The sequence below is a fragment of the Actinia tenebrosa genome, unplaced genomic scaffold (genome assembly GCF_029948245.1).
Source record: "Actinia tenebrosa isolate PJP-AT-01 unplaced genomic scaffold, QUT_ActTen_1.0 PGA_scaffold13__45_contigs__length_12533684, whole genome shotgun sequence".
NCBI classification, from domain to species: Eukaryota; Metazoa; Cnidaria; class Anthozoa; order Actiniaria; family Actiniidae; genus Actinia; species Actinia tenebrosa.
This window is the reverse complement of record NW_028292573.1, coordinates 3079335-3098007: the sequence shown is the minus strand read 5'-3', so window position 1 is coordinate 3098007 and position 18673 is coordinate 3079335. Positions and strand designations below refer to the sequence as shown.

General features: G+C 39.7%; 2 protein-coding genes across 2 annotated transcripts; one reads left to right on the top strand and one right to left on the bottom strand.

Annotated features, from left to right (window-relative positions):
* Positions 1–195: 195 nt before the first annotated feature.
* LOC148911613 (sodium/bile acid cotransporter 7-A-like) lies at positions 196–1575 on the bottom strand. Its single transcript, XM_089028924.1, is given in 2 exon segments — positions 196–816; positions 819–1575. Coding segments are annotated over 2 exon segments (1026 nt in total). The 3' UTR covers positions 196–547.
* A 52-nt stretch (positions 1576–1627) lies between these two features.
* LOC148911612 (protein N-lysine methyltransferase METTL21D-like) lies at positions 1628–4843 on the top strand. Its single transcript, XM_089028927.1, has 6 exons — positions 1628–1713; positions 1882–2185; positions 2326–2436; positions 2675–2747; positions 3186–3305; positions 3620–4843. Exons 2-6 carry the CDS (start codon positions 1929–1931, stop codon positions 3719–3721), a joined length of 663 nt encoding a protein of 220 aa, XP_088885053.1. The 5' UTR covers positions 1628–1713; positions 1882–1928; the 3' UTR covers positions 3722–4843.
* Positions 4844–18673: the final 13830 nt, after the last annotated feature.

Genomic DNA, 18673 nt, shown 5'->3' with positions numbered 1-18673 from the left:
TTGTAGTTACCGCCCCCTTACAAATCCTTTTTCTTTTTCATTTCGTACTGCTTAGTCCTTTAAGACTTTGAGTTTTGTATCTGTATAACATTTGGTTAACAATCCAAAATTGTATTTATTTCTTTAAAGAAATGATCAGGTGCTATCAAACATCTAGTCTGAAAATTCAGGTTTTCCCGGCAAACAATACAAAACTCGTTTTTAAAATTACTTTTTTATTATGACAATTATATGAAATTAATTATGAATGAATGAAATTCTGACAAATATGACTGTTAGCTGCCAACTAAAAAACATCAATATAAGATTAATTACACTTGCAGATAGAGTGCATGCACTAAAACCGTGAACATTAAATAGTACAAATTAGTACTATTTCATACAGAATCCTTTGTTTTCTATTGTTTAATTATCACTATTTAGTGCTAAAAATTAATATTTATTTCACGGATTTAGTGTGAGCACTCTATTGGAAGTGCTAGAGTATATATTACGGAAAAACTAGCCGGCGCACTACTACAAATATTATTAGCAACTGTCCAACCCTTTAAACACCATTGATAGTTGATTTATCTTTATGGGCAGCCTGTTTTTCCAACATCCAGTTCCTAACTACAGGTACCAATACCCCACCAAGGAGAATCTGAGTAGGATGATAAATGAGAAGTGGAATAGAAATGAGAGAAAGATACTTGTAGCCCTGGAAAACTATCTTCAACATTGGAATACCGAGTGTGAGAGATTTGTGTGTGGAGCAGAACATTATTGCCACAGTATCTGCTGGCTTGAATGGAGACTCAGGCATTGAAGTAAGGTAAAAGTAAGAAAAAGCAAGAAGCACTGAATTAAAAATATGATTATCACAACAGCAAGTAAATTAGTGGAATCAATGTCTCCAACATCACTTGAAAATGTATCACAGAATGTCGTGTAGATAATCAGGAGGAGAACACAGCTTCCAATGGTACCAAACGGTGGCTTAGTTTCTTCCATCCAGTTCCTGACTTTATCGTTGTATCTGAATACTTGACCAACTAAGATTGGCACGACCACGGTCATCGATAAGGTGGTAAAAATAGAGCTGTAGGGCACTGACGATGACGAGCCTACAAGAACCAATAGTAAAAATGGCGTGACGAAGATCCCAAGGAAGCTTCCAAATGCCGAATTAAAGATAGCTGCTGCATCGTTACCACCTACTGCCTTAGTGAGGATGACAGCTGAAGAGACAGGAGGGGGCATACAGCTGACCACTAACAATCCCTTCAGTAACCATTCATTCAACGACAATAACGCGAGCAATTTAATCAGTTGAGAAATAAGTAGCGGAATAAATACTAAGGTGAATGTCTGCACAAATACATGGAGCTTGACTTGAGTGATTGCATTCTTTAGATCTTCAGTTCGTAGAGAAAGACCACTGTTGAAGAAGATGATTGAAACGGCGCCATATTTGACGGTGTATTCGGGCTTTAAAATCCCTCCTTTTGCTCCAATGTGAGGCGCAAATCTTGCAAGACATATTACTGTGACGATTCCTACAAGAAACCAGTTTTTTCTGATGAATGCAATCATCGTGTTGTGACTATATTTTACAGTTTTTCCAAAGAACACCGGTTGTTTTACGATACAACATCCACCATCTTGTTTATTCGTTCGAATCTGCCACGTGTGCGCATGTCCTGTATGGATCACTGATTCCTTAGACTTCCGGTAAAATGACTTCCGCCTATAGTCTTGATTTTTTTCTTTATTTGATTTTTTGGTTGAATAGTTGGAATTTACATATTTATTTTGAATAATAATTTATTCTCTTTAATTCTATATTAAATTACATTTTTCCTCCTACATTTTTATTTTAAAACGAATGTGCGCAAAAAGGCTCAAAAACAGGTCAGCGGAAATGCCCAACCACTATACAAATCAAAATGGCGGACGAAGAGCATCATTCGTCTTTAAAATTAGACAAAACTTTTGAACGTGAAATTGAAGGGATCTACGGCACCCTCGTCATCAAGCAGGCAGAGGAAGGCGACGTTGGGTGTGTAGTATGGGATGCCGCTATAGTATTGGAAAAATATCTGGAAACTGAGGGATTTTTGAACAAGCGTCAGATGAAAGGGAAGCGTGCTATCGAACTTGGTGCTGGGACTGGACTTGTTGGTTTGGTGGCTTCTGTGTTAGGGTATGACTGTTATTGAAGATTTTTGGCTTTCTTGGCTCATTATTTCCAAATTCATAGATTAAAACTCCACTCTTCCCCTCCCCCTAGGGTGTACTATTTGAACTCAATCTGATTAATTATCAACTGTTGGTCTTTTTTAGTGCAGATGTTGTGTGTACCGATCTTCAAGATATAATACCACTCATAGAACTGAATATAATCACAAACAAACACTTAGTGACTGGTTCCTTATCTGCTGCTGTTCTGAAATGGTAAGTTTGTGTATTATATGGTCAAGTAGCTGCATTTCTCAAAGGGGCAGAACCCGGCCAAAAAGATAGGGGATCCCACTGCTCTCGACATACTTTCTCTGACTTTCGCACCTTCCTCTCTGCTTGGAATCCTGCATTGGCTCTCTATTGGAATAATGATGATCCACAGGAAACCCAGAATTAATATTTGTGCAGTGGTTTTGGTATCTTAATCATCATCATCATTTTTCCTTGACAGGGGTGAAGATGTATCACAGCTGTTACCCCCTTTTGACTACATATTTATTGCTGACTGCATTTATTATGAAGAGGTAAAAGTTGATTTGGGTTACTAGTGTGTGGCCATAAATATTAGGATAATGGCCAAGTTGAGTACATGAGTAGCTATAGAAGGAGCTGAGTACATGGGTAGCTATAGAAAGGAACTTAACAATTCATGCCCAAAGTATGTCAAGTTCATCTTCCAAGTCTCGTGATAATAACCACCTTCACAGGCATACCTCTTGTCTGTTTTTCTGTTCCATCATTGGCCCCCTTATTCATCCTATACCACAGAAAGCCCAGAAAGGAAATGACAAAAAAAGAGATGGTTTTGGAGTAATATTTAGTCATACAGGGGTCCCTATTTTTTTCCAAATGGCTGATAAGGCACTTAGTTACATATAGATAAATGTAGTGGAATGAGGCTTACAGTAGGTGAAAGAAAATACCATATACTTATTCATGGCTTTCCATTTATTTGTCTTCAGTCACTGGAGCCTTTAATAAAGACCATGTGTGATCTTAGTGGACCAAGCACTCTTATTTATCTCAGTTATGAAGAAAGAAGAACTGGTAACAAACTAGCATTGGAAAATAATTTTTTCAAGGCATGTATCCTGCATAATTAATCCTATTAATCGTTTTAACTGGAGACATTTTTAGCTCTGGCATAATGTTGTCCAGTTTCAGGTCATGTGTTGTTCACTGGAAAATAAAATTCTTTGAGTTGTGTCTATATTCATGTGTCTTCTGATGTATAGCTATTAAACAAAGAAATGATTCTCTATGGAATGACACTTGGTCTGAAATGGTGATAACATAACTACACCTAAAGTGAGAATCGTTTCACAGTTGTAGCTCATAATGCTGTTTGGGTGACTAAATTCCTTTATTTTAACAGGTCAATTTCTTCTATTTTCAGGCTGTAAAGGAAAAATTTATAGTGGAGGAAATCCCACAGGAAGAGCAGGACTCTAGATTTCACAGTGAGGACATTCATATTATCAAGCTTATAAAAAAGTAAAGAAGATGTAAGAGCGCTTAAATAAGGTGAGAGCTCCTAATGAGGATGCTGTAGCCTTTGGATGATAGTGCAGGAAGGAAGGAAGGAAGGAAGGAAGGAAGGAAGGAAGAAAGAATGGAGGAATAAAGGTATAAGGAAAGACAGAAACAAGTAAGGAAAAAATGGAGGGAGGAAAAAAGGAATGAGAACATGCCTTTGTTAGATCCTCTTGAGGTCTGGTTACCAATCAATCTACTCCTAAATATAAAATGATGAGACAAGTATTTTTTGACACAATTTATTTTTAATTAGGCTATTTACAATACAACATTGTAGTCTCAAGATGGGAATCTATTTACAAATATCCATCAAAGCCAGACATGGTTAAAACAATGCTGTTCCTTCTTGAAAGAGTGAAGAACAGCAGTCAAAATTCTATCCTCCATGTTGGCATACTCTGCAGTTTGTTATTCCCTCTTGATTAGAATATATGCATATTTAGTCACCATGTTATTTATCTATTTCAATATGTTATGACCACTCAAGATATTTATATTTTCCCCGCATGAGTGGTTCATGAAGAGTGAAACAGAAAGTTTCTGGTGACGTCAATGCATTTACAATCATATTATTCATAATATTTTTACGTTCATGAGAGCACATATTTCCATCATCATGATATCAACCTTCCATTGATATCTTGCCATCAAATCTATGTGGTCCATGCTTCTGTCAATATAACCATATACCCTATTGTGCTCTCAGTCGTTATCCTCAAGATATTTAAAATTCTATCTTAAATTAATTTTGTCAGTTATAAAAAAGTTTACATGTTAAATACATAGTAGCATTATAACTACTTTTTCTATTTTTCTTGTCTTAGTTATGTCTAAGACCATTTAATTTTGATAAAAAGAGTTGCCTGGCTTTTTCTAAATGTTAGATATCCTAATCATTGCAAAAAAATATGTCAGTTTTTATGAGGGAGGTGTCGTGTCTTTCGTAGATTAAATATAATTTATAATAAATTAAACTGCAACTTGAGACATAGTCCAGCTCCAGAATACCTGTGAATCAAAAAGAACAATATCCTAACTTAGTTACCTGATACAATTAAGAAAACATCAAAGAATAATAAATTGGTTTAGGTTTTCATCAAAGCTGTTTTTGGTGTTTTTAGTGACCATAGTATAGTTCCATGACCATGTTTTTTTAAATTGGATAATTCCATTGTCACTTCCAAATGATTAAGGTGTAGACACTGAGGGTGGTCAGTTTACAATCATGAGAGGTGGTTAGTAATGAGGTGTAGACACTGAGGGTGGTCAGTTTACAATCATGAGAGGTGGTTAGTAATGAGGTGTAGACACTGAGGGTGGTCAGTTTACAATCATGAGAGGTGGTTAGTAATGAGGTGTAGATACTGAGGGTGGTCAGTTTACAATCATGAGAGGTGGTTAGTAATGAGGTGTAGACACTGAGGGTGGTCAGTTTACAATCATGAGAGGTGGTTAGTAATGAGGTGTAGACACTGAGGGTAGTCAGTTTACAATCATGAGAGGTGGTTAGTAATGAGGTGTAGTCACTGAGGGTAGTACAATCATGAGAGGTGGTTAGTAATGAAGTGTAGGCACTGAGCCGGTTGATCAGTTTATAATCGTGAGGGGTTTTTATTACGACGTATAGACTGATAATAGTTAACAGTCATTACAACTAACTAGTGCATCACAGTGCATAAATTTAAAAGTTCATATCACATAATAACATATACCTACATTATGCTGTGGAGGTCAGTGTAGATGAATTCTCGTAGGAGGATGTCTGGATGTTGGGGGTGATGTTATTAGACCCTCTGTTCTCTAGATATTGCCGGTTGGAACTGTTTTTATCCCATGGTTTTTTGGAGTCTTTTAATTCCTGGCAGAAAATGAATAAGTACTAAATATTATCTTCAGTTCTTTAGTTAACATGCAATTTTTGGCACTGTAAAACGATCATTGCTATTTTAATCAGTTTACAAATGCAATAGCAGCACTCGCAACACATGCGTTGCACCAGATTAGGTAGAGCAGTTTTCGTATGACTGTGAAAAGCTCACGGCACGAACAAGGTCATGACACGGCAAGTTGTACTCCAGACCAGTCACATTGCTCAAGAATTTACTCTCCATCCAATCAAATACCCGGAACACGGCACAAACACGGCGCGGGCATGGTCAAGCCACAGTCTCGGCACTGCCAGACCAAGCACATGCATTACGCAAGAAAAAATCAGCCAATTGAAATTCTAGAAAACATCACGGTCACTACACGGCACGCTTAACGCACTGAGATTGTCTCAGTCATACGAAAACTACTCTATCATATTGACACTTCGCCTTTATTAACATTAACATTATCTAAAGATTACCTGAGCATTCCTCTCCTGGATTTGTCTAACCCTGATTAAGTCCAGCCGAGACCCCAGTATCATGGAGTTGGTCATCATTTCATTCCTCAAGTTTGTCAATTCAACATTATGTCTCTTGCAAGTAGTAAGTAGTGCCTCTTGATCACTAAGCTTCCCCTCGAGGATGTGGACCTCCGCATTGCGGTGACTCAGAAACGTTTTGCAGCCATCCAACGAATCAGAAATCTGCTGTTTCTCTTGTTGCAGGCGAAGAATCTGTGCCCGGAGTTCCTCGCTGCTTCTGTCGAGTCGTTTGATTTCTTGGTCCTTCTTTTCGATGCTGTGCTCGAGCTCGATCACGTGCCCCTTGGTAAAGTTGTGCTTCTTGGTGATTTCAACTTTGTCCAACTGTTCGCTCTCTACAGCTCGATTTAACTCGGATATTTTGTCTTTTAAATCTTCAATTTCATCCTTGAGTTTGTTCTCTGCCTTGTATCTTTTCTTGATGAAGAGCTGAAGGTCTTCGATCTTTGAGTTAGCTACTTTGGCTTCAAAGACCATTGAATTTTCTCGAGACTTGTATTCAGCTTTGTCTCGAACCTTTAATGGGACAGATTAGAATGACTTAGAAACTAGAACGATTAAATGTGAAGATTTATGTACGATAGTGATAAGAAATGAAAAAGCAAAGTTTACAGTACACTTTTCTCCCTCCTTCCCTCCTTCCCTCCTTCCCTCAGCCCCTTTCTCCTTTCATCCTTCCAATCTTCCTTTATTCCTACCTTCTTCCATTTCTCCATCCTTATTTCCTTTCTTTTTGTCCTCTTTCTCCCTTCTTTCATCCATCAAATCTTCCTTCCTTTTTCCATTTGAGTAGTGAGCCCCCCCCCCCCCCATATACCGTAGTAGCTACCACCCCTCCCCTAGCTACTACGTTATATGGGGGGGGGGGGGGGAGCTCACTACTCATTTGTCCATTTCTTCCTTTTTCCACTCCTTCCTCTCTCCCTGCCTCCCCTTTCTTCCTTTTCTTTCTTCCTTTTCTTTCTTCCTTCTCTTCTTCCATCCTCCATCCCTCCATCTATCTATCCATACTTTCTTCCCGCTTTGTCTTCCCCAGCACATTAAACATTCTTATCTCATATGTAGTTTCCTATTCGAGGACTAATACCCCTTCAAACGTCGCTCCATGTCATCTCGCCTTTTCCTCCCGTCTCATATCCCTCATAGCGTGTGCTTCAAATCCTTATAATCAAATTTTCTATAATTATAATTTTACCCTTTTATCTTCCGCTGCTGAGATCTTACTCCTCAACTCTATGATCTCATTCTTCAATTCCCCTTCACGGTCCTCCAGCCTAGTGATTTCATTCTTTAGTTTTTGAACTTTATTTTTCACTTGTGTAATTTTATTTTCGTTTTCTTCGTTCTGTTGTTGCAGAACTTGCTTGTCTCTCAGCAAGCAGGATTCGTTGAGCTTCAACTCTCTCAGCTGAGCGTGAAGGTTGTTGTTGTTGTCACGGAGGATTTTGATGTCTTCATGCATCCTTTTATTTGCATCTCGTGATGTTTGTGTGATATTCAGTATATCTGACTGGTAGTCATTGTACTCCATACTGATCCTTCTTTTTTCACCTATTAGAAGTTGATTACTATTAATAATTATTTCATAATCAGGAATATGTTTGGATTTAATCACCTCAACGTGGAAAGAATTCCAATGCCATATTTTGGAACCCAGTTAACAGCCTAAATTAGGAAGCCTTTTTCGTGTTCAAAAGTCATTTTTATGCCATATATTGCAAGCCCCTTCAATGTTAAAATTGGGAAACCATTACCTAGATCGAAATGTTTTTCCTTTCTAGACCACGTGTCATTCTCTCGAGAATTAGATTATTTGCTTGAGTTGTATCCACATTTACTTGTCTTCTCATGCGCAACCGTTAAACAAAACAATTATGCTCAAGAGAATGACAAGTGGTCTGAAATACGAAAACAATGGGAAGACAGCTGCCACCTATGTGAGCTTCCCCTCTTTTTATCACCGACTCAGGTATCAAAACTTTCTCTTACCTTCAAGAGTCTTTACAGTCAAATTCAGCTCGTCTATTTTCTCCAGAAGCTCGTTCTCGCTTTTCCTCAGCTCGCTGATAAGCTTACGCGAGGTCCTTGTGGATGAAGATTTGTCATTGTTGAGCTCTTCAAGTTCAAGTAACAATTTCTCTTTCTCCACTCTGGCCGATTCAACCTGTACCCTCAGGTCATTCTCCTTGGTTATGTGCTTCATCAGCTCTCCATTCATTTCCGATATTTTTGTTCGCAGACTTTCAGACATGCTGTCATTTTCCAACCTGATCTTCTGGATCTCTAGACTCTTTTCTTCGCGCAGTTCTGCCTCGCGTTTAGCTCGATCATCAAGCTCATTCCTCAGCTGATTTATCTCGTCTTCAAAGAACCCCAGCTGTTCTTTCAACTCCATCTCTCTTCTGGATTGCACTTCGAGCTCCATGTTCAAGCTCTCGACAACCTTACTTCCCTCTTGAATGACATTTTCTTTCTCATCCTCAAGAGCTTCGGTTTGCTTTCTCAGCGAATCAATCACGTGGCGAAGGTCTTTCTCTTGGTCGCTTTGTAGCTTGAGTGTTTCACACATCTTCTTGATCTTTTCCTCGTACCTTTTGACTGTTCCTGTCTTTTCCATTCTGTTTCGGATGAGTTCTTCTTCAATTCCTCCTTTTTCTGCCTGTAGTTCTTCTATCACTTTATGAGCGTCAGACAGTTTCTGGAGAACTTCAACTTCACGTTGAACCATTTTCTCAACTTTTTCTTGTTGTCCCTAAAAACAATTTTCCATATACATCGATTATTAACTGAATGTAAGGCTCTTTAAAGCTCAATATCAAAACCTACCTCAGAAAACTTGGCATATTTCTTTGCTTTGTTCTCCAATTCATCTCTTTCTGCTAGTGTCATCTTAAGACTTTCCTTCAAATTCTCCATTTCTGCCATCATCCGATCCGAGGATTCGTTTCTAACATTCAAACACTCATCAAACTCATGTGACCGCTTCTGGATAAGCTCAAAAGCGTCACGTGCTTGTATTTGACTCTTCTTCGTCTCGATTTCAAGGTCCTTTTTCTGCAGCTTCAATTTGAAGACTTCCTCTTTTAGGGTCTTTTGAAGCAACTCAAGCTTTTCTTCTTTCTGTTGCAGCAATTCTTTCAGGCTTTCAATATCCTTATCTTTTTCAGCCTCCATTTGTAGAAGCTGTTCCTTCAGTGAGGAGATCTGTTCTTTCATCTTGTGTGCGTCACGGCATTGCCCTCGGTACAACTTGGCTTCCAATAAAGCCTCTTTGTTCTCCAGCTTTAGCTCCTGCACTCTTCTTTTCAGCTCTTTTTCTATCTTGTCCTTTTCCTCCAGACATTGCTCCAGGTTATCTTTCCATTGTAGAGATTCAAGCATTGTCTGGATGGTTTTGTCCGCCTGTTCCTTTGCGCTCTCCATCTGTGCAAGCTTTTCGCTCACTGCCTCCAATCGCTTTTGTATTTCCCACTCTGATTCATATCGTTCCTTCAAGGATTGCTGCAAACTAGATATCTTCTCGTCTGTTTGGCTCTGTAAAAGCTCCGATTCACATTCTTTCGCCGCTCTTTGCTTTTCAGAGTTCTGAAGCTCGTGTTCTACTCTTTTCTTTTCAATTCTAAGCCTCTGTATGGCATCTGCCATTTCATTCATGCGTAGCATCATCTTCTTGTCCGCATCTCTTGATATCGCTATACAGTGCTCGATCTTTTCTTTATCTTCCATGGACTTCAGTATTGATGTGATCATTTTTTCGCCCTCAGCTTTCTCATCTTCAAGATGGGTGATCTTCTGATTTAGAGACTGTAACGTTTTGAAGAGCTCAATATCCGAGGCCTTTAGGCTTCGTTTCAGGTTCTCTATATTCTCTTGTAAGGTGGGCTTTTGGAGATGCTGTGGTTCGTCGTCCTCAACAGTTTCATTGACAAAGGACTGCAGTTCTTTAACCCGTTCGTTGCATCTGTTTACATTCTCTGTCAGTCTTCTTATATTCCTTCGAGATTCCTCATACTCCTCTTTGTACCTCTCCTTCAACTCCTCGTCACAATCTGCTTTGTTCTTTTCCTTTCTCAACTTGTTGACGATGACTTCCATCTCATCAATTTTGATCTTGTATTCCCTCTCAGCCTTATCTTTGGCCGTAATTGCATCGGCAAGGTCTTCTTTGGTTTTCAGTTTTCGCAACATCGATGAAATGTTCTTGCAGTGTTGGGATTTCTCGGCCTCTAGTCGCGAGATCTTATCCTCCAGCATTGTCATTCTTTCTTTAAGGTCTTGTTCAGACTGCCCCTTGGACAACATCTGTTTCTCAAGCACCCTTATCTTGTCGTCTGAACTCTTCTTAGCCAGGAGCGCTTCAGATTCCCTTTCTTCTGCCTTGCGATTGTCTTCTGTCAGCCGTTTGATGCGTTCATTTAACTCCTTCTCCCGTTCAGCGCACCCGTCAAGATCGTCTTGGAGTTGCTTACTTTGAAGTTTTAAATTTCTCGAAGAAGAAAGAAATTCAGAATCTTTCTTTGCCAGCTGATGTTCTAGATGCTTCTTTGTTGATCTGATCGTTGAAAACTTAAGCCTCATTTCTTCCACTTTGCTGGCAAGCTCTCGCCCCAACTCTTCCTTCTTTTTGAGTTTTTCTTCAAGGTTTTTATTGGCATCCATAGCTTCCATCAAGGTCTTCATGTTATCGTCTCTCTCTGCTTTTTCAGCATTCAATTGGGAGATCCTGGACTCAAGAGATTGCACCTTTTCTTGGAGCATCGTTTCAGAGTCGCTCTGATCTTGAAGGCGCTTTTCCAAAGCAGTTATCTTCTCCTCAGATTCCCTTCTTATCAGCATTATGTCGTGCTGCGCTGTCTTCTCAGCATTCTCTTTTTCAGTGGCAAGTTCAGATATTTTTACCTCCATATTTGATAGGTTTTCTTTGAGCTCAGTGTCTTCGTCAAGCTTTTTAAGCTTGATTTCGACCTCCTTGGCTTCGATGGATTCCATAAGAGCTTGAATCTTCTTATCACTCTCAAGTTTCTCTGCCTTCAGTTGATCGATTTGTTGGCTCAAAGTTTCTGCTCTCTCCTGTAGTTCTATTTCTGAATCCTGTCGACCCTTGAGCTGTTTTTCCAATTCGTTGATAATTTCTGACGAGCTTTGTCTCACAAGCTTCACCTCTGCCTCACGCTCATCCACATCTTGACCCATTTTTTCCATAGTCTTTTCCATTTCTTCCTTCTGTTTTGAGTGAGTGCTCTTCAGACAGGCCAATTCTTCCTGTAGAGTTTGGCGGTCCTGAAGGCACTTCTCCAACTCTTTCATACGGAATTCTAGGCTTTCTGACGTCTTTGCCACTGCTGATTTATGTTCCTCTAACTCCTTTTGAGCCTCGGATTTCTCAGTAGTGAGTGCCAGAATTGAATTCTGCAGTTCCACTTCCGTTTCTTCCCATTCCTTTTTGCACTTTTCCAGTTCATTCTGTCCTTGCATGCTCTCGACCATTGCCTTCACTTGGCTCTCACTCTCGAGTTTTTCAGCCTCGAGAGTAGAAATCCTCTTTTCCAGGGACGTGACTGTGTCTTGGAGCTTGGTCTCCAACACATTTTTGTCCGCCAACGTCTTTTCCAATTCCGCTATCTGCTCGTCAGATTTGCTTTTCAACATAATTGCATTTTGCCTACTGGCTTCCATAGCCTTCATATTTTGCACTTTATCTTCTTTTACTTGCTCAAAGAATGCCTCAAACATATCAATTTTTTCGCTAAGCTTTTCATTGAATGTTTGAAGTTCCATTATTCGTGCCTCACTTTCAGCACTTGTGGAAGGAGTACTGCTCACCGACTCTTCTTTCTGTATCTCTTGGCTGAAGGCCTTTAGCTTTTGTTCAAGAGCTTGTTTTTCCGCCGCGACTTCCTTCAACTTTTTATCGAGGGACGCGTTCTTGTTCTTTAGTTCCGAGAGTTCACCTTTCAGGCTCTTGACGCAAAATCTCTGGTTTTCACAATCCCCTTGAAGTTTTTGAATATGGTTGAGGTGGATTTCAGTTTGACGACGAAAGGTTTCTGCGTCTTTAACTGCTTCCAGTTTCTGTTCAAGAACTTCTTTCTCCATTGCAACGTTTTTCAACTTTTTATCCAGGGTCGCATTCTTGTCCTTTAGTTCCGAGAGTTCATCTTTTAGGCTCTTGACAGAAAGTCTCTGATTTTCACAATCCCCTTGAAGTTTTTGGATGTGGTTTAGGTGAATTTCAGTTTGACGACGAGAGCTTTCGTTCTCCTTATTAACCTCCAGCTTTTGCTCTAGATCTTGCTTCTTCGCCACAACATCCTTCAACTTTTTATCCACGGCCTTCAGCTTTTGCTCTAGAGTTTGCTTTTCCACCACAACATCCTTCAACTTTTTATCGAGGGACGCATTCTTTTCCTTTAGCTCCGACACCTCACCCTTTAGGCTCTTGACGCAAAGTCTCTGATTTTCACAATCCCCTTGCAGTTTTTGGATATGGTTGAGGTGGATTTCAGTTTGACGGCGAGAGCTTTCATTGTCCTTAACAGCTTCAAGCTTTTGCTCTAGATCCTGCTTCTCCACCACAATATCCTTTAACTTTTTATCCAGTCTCTCATTATTTTCCTTGCGCTCTGAAAGCTCGGTTTTTAAGCTCTTAACAGACAGTCTCTGATTTTCGCAATCTCCTTGCAGTTTTTGAATATGGTTCAAATGCATTTCAACTTGACGACGCAAAGCTTCGGTGTCTCGAACTGCTTTATCTCTTACCTCGCCCATGTAATCAGTAAGCGTATCGTTTTCCGCTTGCAGCCCAATCATCTGCTCTTCAAATTCGTCCAGCTGTAATTCCCTCTCTTGGAGCTGTTCACGTAACCGAAGAATTTTATCTGCTTCTCCGCCCTTTGTGTCTTCTGTAAATCTCACTCTCTTTTCTTTCACTTTCTTTTCCAGTCTCAGATTTTCTTCTTTTAGATTCTTCAGCTGTTCTTTTAAGTCGTCAACCATGCTCTCTAGCTTCTGGAATCGTGATTCTCCTTCTACTGTCTCGTGTTCTTCACAACTTGGTCCAGGTACTTGGGCATTAGACGAGCACGAACCAACAGCCTTTAAGCAAGGGTTTCCTATAGCTTTCAGCAACCCAGAAATGTCATAAAGAATCTGCACGGCAATTTCCATGTCTGATGTACAAGGATGTGCCATAGCAAACGGATCGTTTTCTGAGATTTGTTCGACACGGTTGATGACATCATTTATCGAATCGATCTTGTTTTTCAGTGCATTTTGCAAGTTTTCAAACTCTTCTCTTGGCATTCCCTCTTTTTCGATATTTTCCCGCCTAACATCGAGTAACTTAATTTTTTGCTCGCTCAGTTCTTTCATCAACGTTTCATTTTCCAACTCAAGTTCGTCGATATATTTCTTAAGGTCCTTTTCTTCGCTTTCTCTTTTGTCAAGCTTCGAATTCTGGGCATTAAGCGCAGTTCTTAACGCATCGTTACCCTCCAACAGCATTCGTAGCTCACCCAATAACTCATCCACTTTAAGTTGTTTCATCTCAATGTCATGTTTAGCGTTATTCAATTGATGGTCTTTAGCGGCTGTTGTCTCACTCAGGTTATTATCAGCCTGGCACAACTCTTCCTCGAGCTCCTCTATACGTTCTTCAAGTCTCTGACGTTCGGTATTGGAGCTTTTAATTATCCATTCCAACTGTTGAAACTTGGCAGCTTCTACTTCCATCGTCTCATGCAGGCTAGCTATTTCCTCATTTAACTGCTTGACTAACTCTTCATTCTTCTTCATAACCTCACTATTACCGTTCTCTGAATCAGCCTTGGTTAACTTAGCGTTGGTCTTATTGATCTTTTCTCTGAGTTCTTCTGTCATACCTCTGAGTGACTCTATCAGCGTTTGAAGCTCACTGCTTTGATCGTTTTGGCTTGCACCAGGTTGTTGCGTTTGGCTAAACGTGTCAGCTTCTGCAAGTTCAACTGACAAAGGACTTGAAGTAACTTTGAGCTCATTACCAGTACCGTCAGTCAATAAGGCTTTACTTGCTTCGGAAATTTCACCCTGCAGTTTTTTTAGGTCTTCAATTCTATCACCAATTGACGCTTCTTTCCATTGTCTTACCAGCTGGCTACACTTGGAGTTGAGAACATCGTTTTCTTCCTTCATCCGTTGGAACCTTGATTTCAATTGATTTTCTGTCTTTGTCATCTTGGCGATTTTTTCTTTCAAATCTGCACATTCCTTCTTCTGTGTCTTCAAAGAAGCTTCGCACTGGTGAATTTTGTTCTTCAATTCTACGTTTTCCTCTTCTGCCTTCATGGCCTCGACGTCCTGCAAGCTGCAGCTTCTACCCAGCCCGTGCTCTAACCGGTTTTTATCTATCTCATGTTCCTTCTTGTCCTCAGTCTTCTGTACCTGAACTTCCTCTGGCGGTGTTTTAGCTTCATGCTTTCTTAACTTGGTTAACAGCTCTTTCTTTTCTGTTTCTAGAAAGCCGAGGTCGACTTCCATTTTGGACAACATATTCTTCAGCTTTTTACTTTTTTCCTGTGCTTGCGTAGCTTCTGAAGTCTTCTGAGACATTTGGTTTTTGAGCTTTGAATTTTCCTGCTTGAGAGTGTTATTCTCATTCCTCAAGGCACCAATCTTGGCTCTGTTCTCATCGACTTCTTTGAAGTCTTTGGAATACTGATTGAAACTTTCCTGTAGTTCTTCGTAGTCTTTACGGCAACAGTCCACCAGGTTCTGCATCAACGCAATCTCTTTGTCTTTTGATCGAATAGTTTTCTGAAGTGCTTCCACGTTTCCTTCTTCCTCAGTTTGTGACGCCTTGACTTCCTGTAGGGCAGCTTTTATCTGCATAGAACTAGAGCCTTCCCCAAGATTGTGCTCCGGGTTCAGTGCGGTTTGTTGCTTGCCACTTTTATCAGTAGATGTTCCTACACATTCTTCCTGAAGGAGATCCTCCGTGATTCCCACCATCTGCTTGTCCAGTGCCTTTTTTGCGGCTCTTTTCTTTTCTTTGTTGTCATTATCATCACCTTTCTTATCCTCTGGTTCTTTTCGCGGTTTTGGTTTCCATGGATCATTTGGGTCATCACCATCTCCAGATCCTCCTACTGAGCTGCCTTCGCCACTACTGCTTCCGCCAGCAACATCTTGTTTCTTATCCCCAACGTTTCCACTCTTTTCATCTTTTTCACTTCCAGATGGGTTTCCAGCAGTCGTTCTGGTTTCGTTAGATGCCGTTACCATTCCATCAACGCAGACGTCCTGAACAGGTTTTGAAATCATGTCGTCTGCTTCGGTCTGTTGGAGAGTGGGCGTGTCAGTGACTTTATTGTCCAATGTTGAAGCTTCTTTTCCCCTCGAGAAGTAGTCATCAGAAGCATCACTTGCTTCATCTTTCTGGGAAGCCTCTTCAATCTCAGCCTCGGCTGCCGAAAGTAGCTCATCCAGCTCTTCTATGAAGGAGTCTTCATCAGCAGACTCGGACTTGTTCTTTTTTCCATCAATGTCTCTCTTCATTTCCTTCTTATCAACAGGCTCATTGTCTTTATCTGAAGGGCTAGAACCTATTTTCACCACCTGATCATCTTGGTTTTCGACGATAACAGAAGTGCTTGGCTGAACATTTTTTTCTCTAACTACATCCTTCATAGCATCTACAACAGCTTCATTTCCGCTGTCGCGCGAGCTGTTGTTTCCTGTGTATTGACAATCGTCTACAACCTGTAAATTCTCTGGTTTGATGTCCTTCTTCAAGCCTTCCAATTCGGAGGCAGCTAAGATAAATTCAGCAGACTTTTCTATGGCTTTTTCGGGTTTTGAAGGCTTTTTTACATCAATGTCCCAGAAGGAATCATCCGAGAGTGCAGAGATACTGTTATCAGAAGTATCATCATCATCGATAGATGATGAGGTCACAGAAGATACCATTTGGCAGTTGGACAAAGCAGTGGTATCCTTACCACCGTCATGAAGTTGATCTTTCTTCTTGTCGCTGTTTTCATTGGTGTCCTCATTCGATACCATTTGGCAGTTGAACAAAGCAGTGGTTTCCTTACCACCATCCTCAAGATGATTTTCCTTCTTGTCGCTGTCTTCCTCGCTGTCCTCAGAGTAACTCGATTCTTCATAGGCAAAATCAATCTTTATCTTCAATTCATCATCAAACCCACGAGGCATTTTTTCATCTTCTATGGTAGAAGTGCTTGGCACAACTCTATCTTGTCTTTCAAGATCTTTGGGATGTTCTGTTGACCTTTGTTGACTGTCTTCACAGTTACTGGCCACCTGGTAATACCAATTCAGTATTGTCACGGGTGTCACAACCACATTCAAGATCACATCATACACAGTCAGTGGCAATAATAGTCACAGTAAGTCACACTCAAAGTAACACTCGCAGTAAGTCACGGCAACACAATCACAGCTAGTCGCAGTAACATGAATTGTAACACTCAGTTTTGATGTCAAATGTTTTAAATCATGAATAAATGCGTGTTACTAATATCTATTATACAACTCTATCTGTTGACGGCTTTGAAAGTTTACCTCTGCAAACGATCGAATTATTATGAATAAATATAAAACAATGTCATACATTCCTACATTAAAAACGTTCTCAACACTTAAAGCGTACCCTCGCCCCTATCTTAAGTTCATAATACCCCTCAATTATAGCGATGGACTTTTAAACCCAATGAGAACCTCCTCCCCTCAAAAATGTTCTAAAACTGGAGAGGTACTACTTTTTTGTAGCACTCTGAGCCTCTTTGGGCACATCTTCCCTCAAAGTCTATCATTCTCTTGTGTTGTTCATCTAATTAGGGAAATCTATCTTAAATCATATGCTGTAAATTGAATCTTTTCAGCTATAGAGGCTTTGCACCATCACGTGATGGCAGCCTTGACGACAGGAGGCAGGAACAATTGAATCTGGTCTAATATGATTTACATGAGAAAGAATTTAGTTTCCCAGGGGGGGAACGACTATATTAGAGAGTTTTAGATTTACGTTCACGGCAAACGTGAAACGTCAGTTGACCATTTAAAAATTATCTTAAATAGCTTAAAAAGAATCGCAAAAAAGTCTAAGTAGTAGAAAAACAAAAGAATATTTGTCTTTGGTGAGAAGGTTTGTAAAAGGTAAAGTAAAATACAGGAAAACTATGAAAACGTGGTCACGTTTGCCGTTTGCGGGAAGAAAAAAAGTCAATCTAAAACTCTCTATTGTTGTGCCTCTTCCCATGGCTGCCATCACGTGACGGTGCAAAGCCTTTACAGCAGTGTAGGTTTGAAGCCATGCGAAGAAAATGTCCAAAATAAAAGTAAGTTCTAGTCACTATTGTCAATTTACCTCTTCACTTTGAGATGGCACACCTCTTTGTACACTCTGATCCTCTTTTGGGGCACATTCGGATTCAGAGTCAGTGGTGAAGAAGTCAGAACCATCCTCATAGTCGAACTTTCGGTTTAATAACCAAAGGTTGTCGGACACAAAACAATCTTCATTATTCTCCTCCTTCGCAAACAAGTCTTCCTTCTTGCTCTGAACCTCCTTTGGGGCACATGGGGACTCAGAGTCAGTGGAGACGAGGTCGTCTGATTCAGCTTCATAAAAAAAGTCTAATTTGCGTGGCTTTAGACCCAAGCTGTTATCAGACTCAGAATCATCAGATTCCTTACTCTTTCTGTCTGATTTTGATCTCTGTTTTGGAAGAAATAAAACTCAGAGTCAAGCTCATGTTTAAACAATGTACATTGTTATGTTGGCCTTCAACCATGAGTCTTTTGCCTCAAACATTTAGATTAAAAACAAAATCAATAAGAAAAATGGGGGATCCTCAGTTTACCCTGGGGGACTGTGTATAATTGATATTATATGTCATTCTCTTGGGCGTAGGTATAAAGAAATGAGATGTTCTATAGGAGAGGATCAGCGAGTATTCTCAACTTCTTTTACATCAGAATTGCAAAAATTCAGGAAATATGTATACATCTCTCAAAATATTAAATTGACATTAATTATATTTCTTGGTTGGTTTCCCGAACAAAATCCTAGATTCACTTCTGAATTACTAGCTAGTAATGATATTCTGGACGTCGCAGTTAAAAATGTGCCTTGAAAATAATATAAAAGATAAAAGTAAACATTATTAAGTTCAGTTTCTACTTACTTTTTTGGTGGTAGCAGCCTTGCTAGAAGTTTTACTTTTGGATCCAGTGCGAGAGCTGTTTGGTTTCTCATTGCTCTTACTGTAATCAGAAAAAGGTATTGATAATATATATATTCAAAAAAGCATCGTTACATGCAATAATACTGGTATTCTATTGCACTGAATTGCATTTTATTTACCTTGAAGGAGATGTTTTCTTTGAATTTTTTAAGCCAACGTTATTTACTTTCTGTTAAAGATAGAAAAAAAAAAAAAAAAAAGATTAGTTAAAGCTTAATGCATTTGAAATGTCTTAAAATTTGAAAAAACCCAACGT

Coding starts and splice junctions, on each gene's coding strand:
- LOC148911612 (XM_089028927.1), top strand. CDS start 1,929: ATGGCGGACGAAGAGCATCATTCGTCTTTAAAATTAGACAAAACTTTT. Junction 2,437..2,674: donor TCTGCTGCTGTTCTGAAATG/GTAAGTTTGTGT, acceptor TTTCCTTGACAG/GGGTGAAGATGTATCACAGC. Junction 2,748..3,185: donor ACTGCATTTATTATGAAGAG/GTAAAAGTTGAT, acceptor ATTTGTCTTCAG/TCACTGGAGCCTTTAATAAA.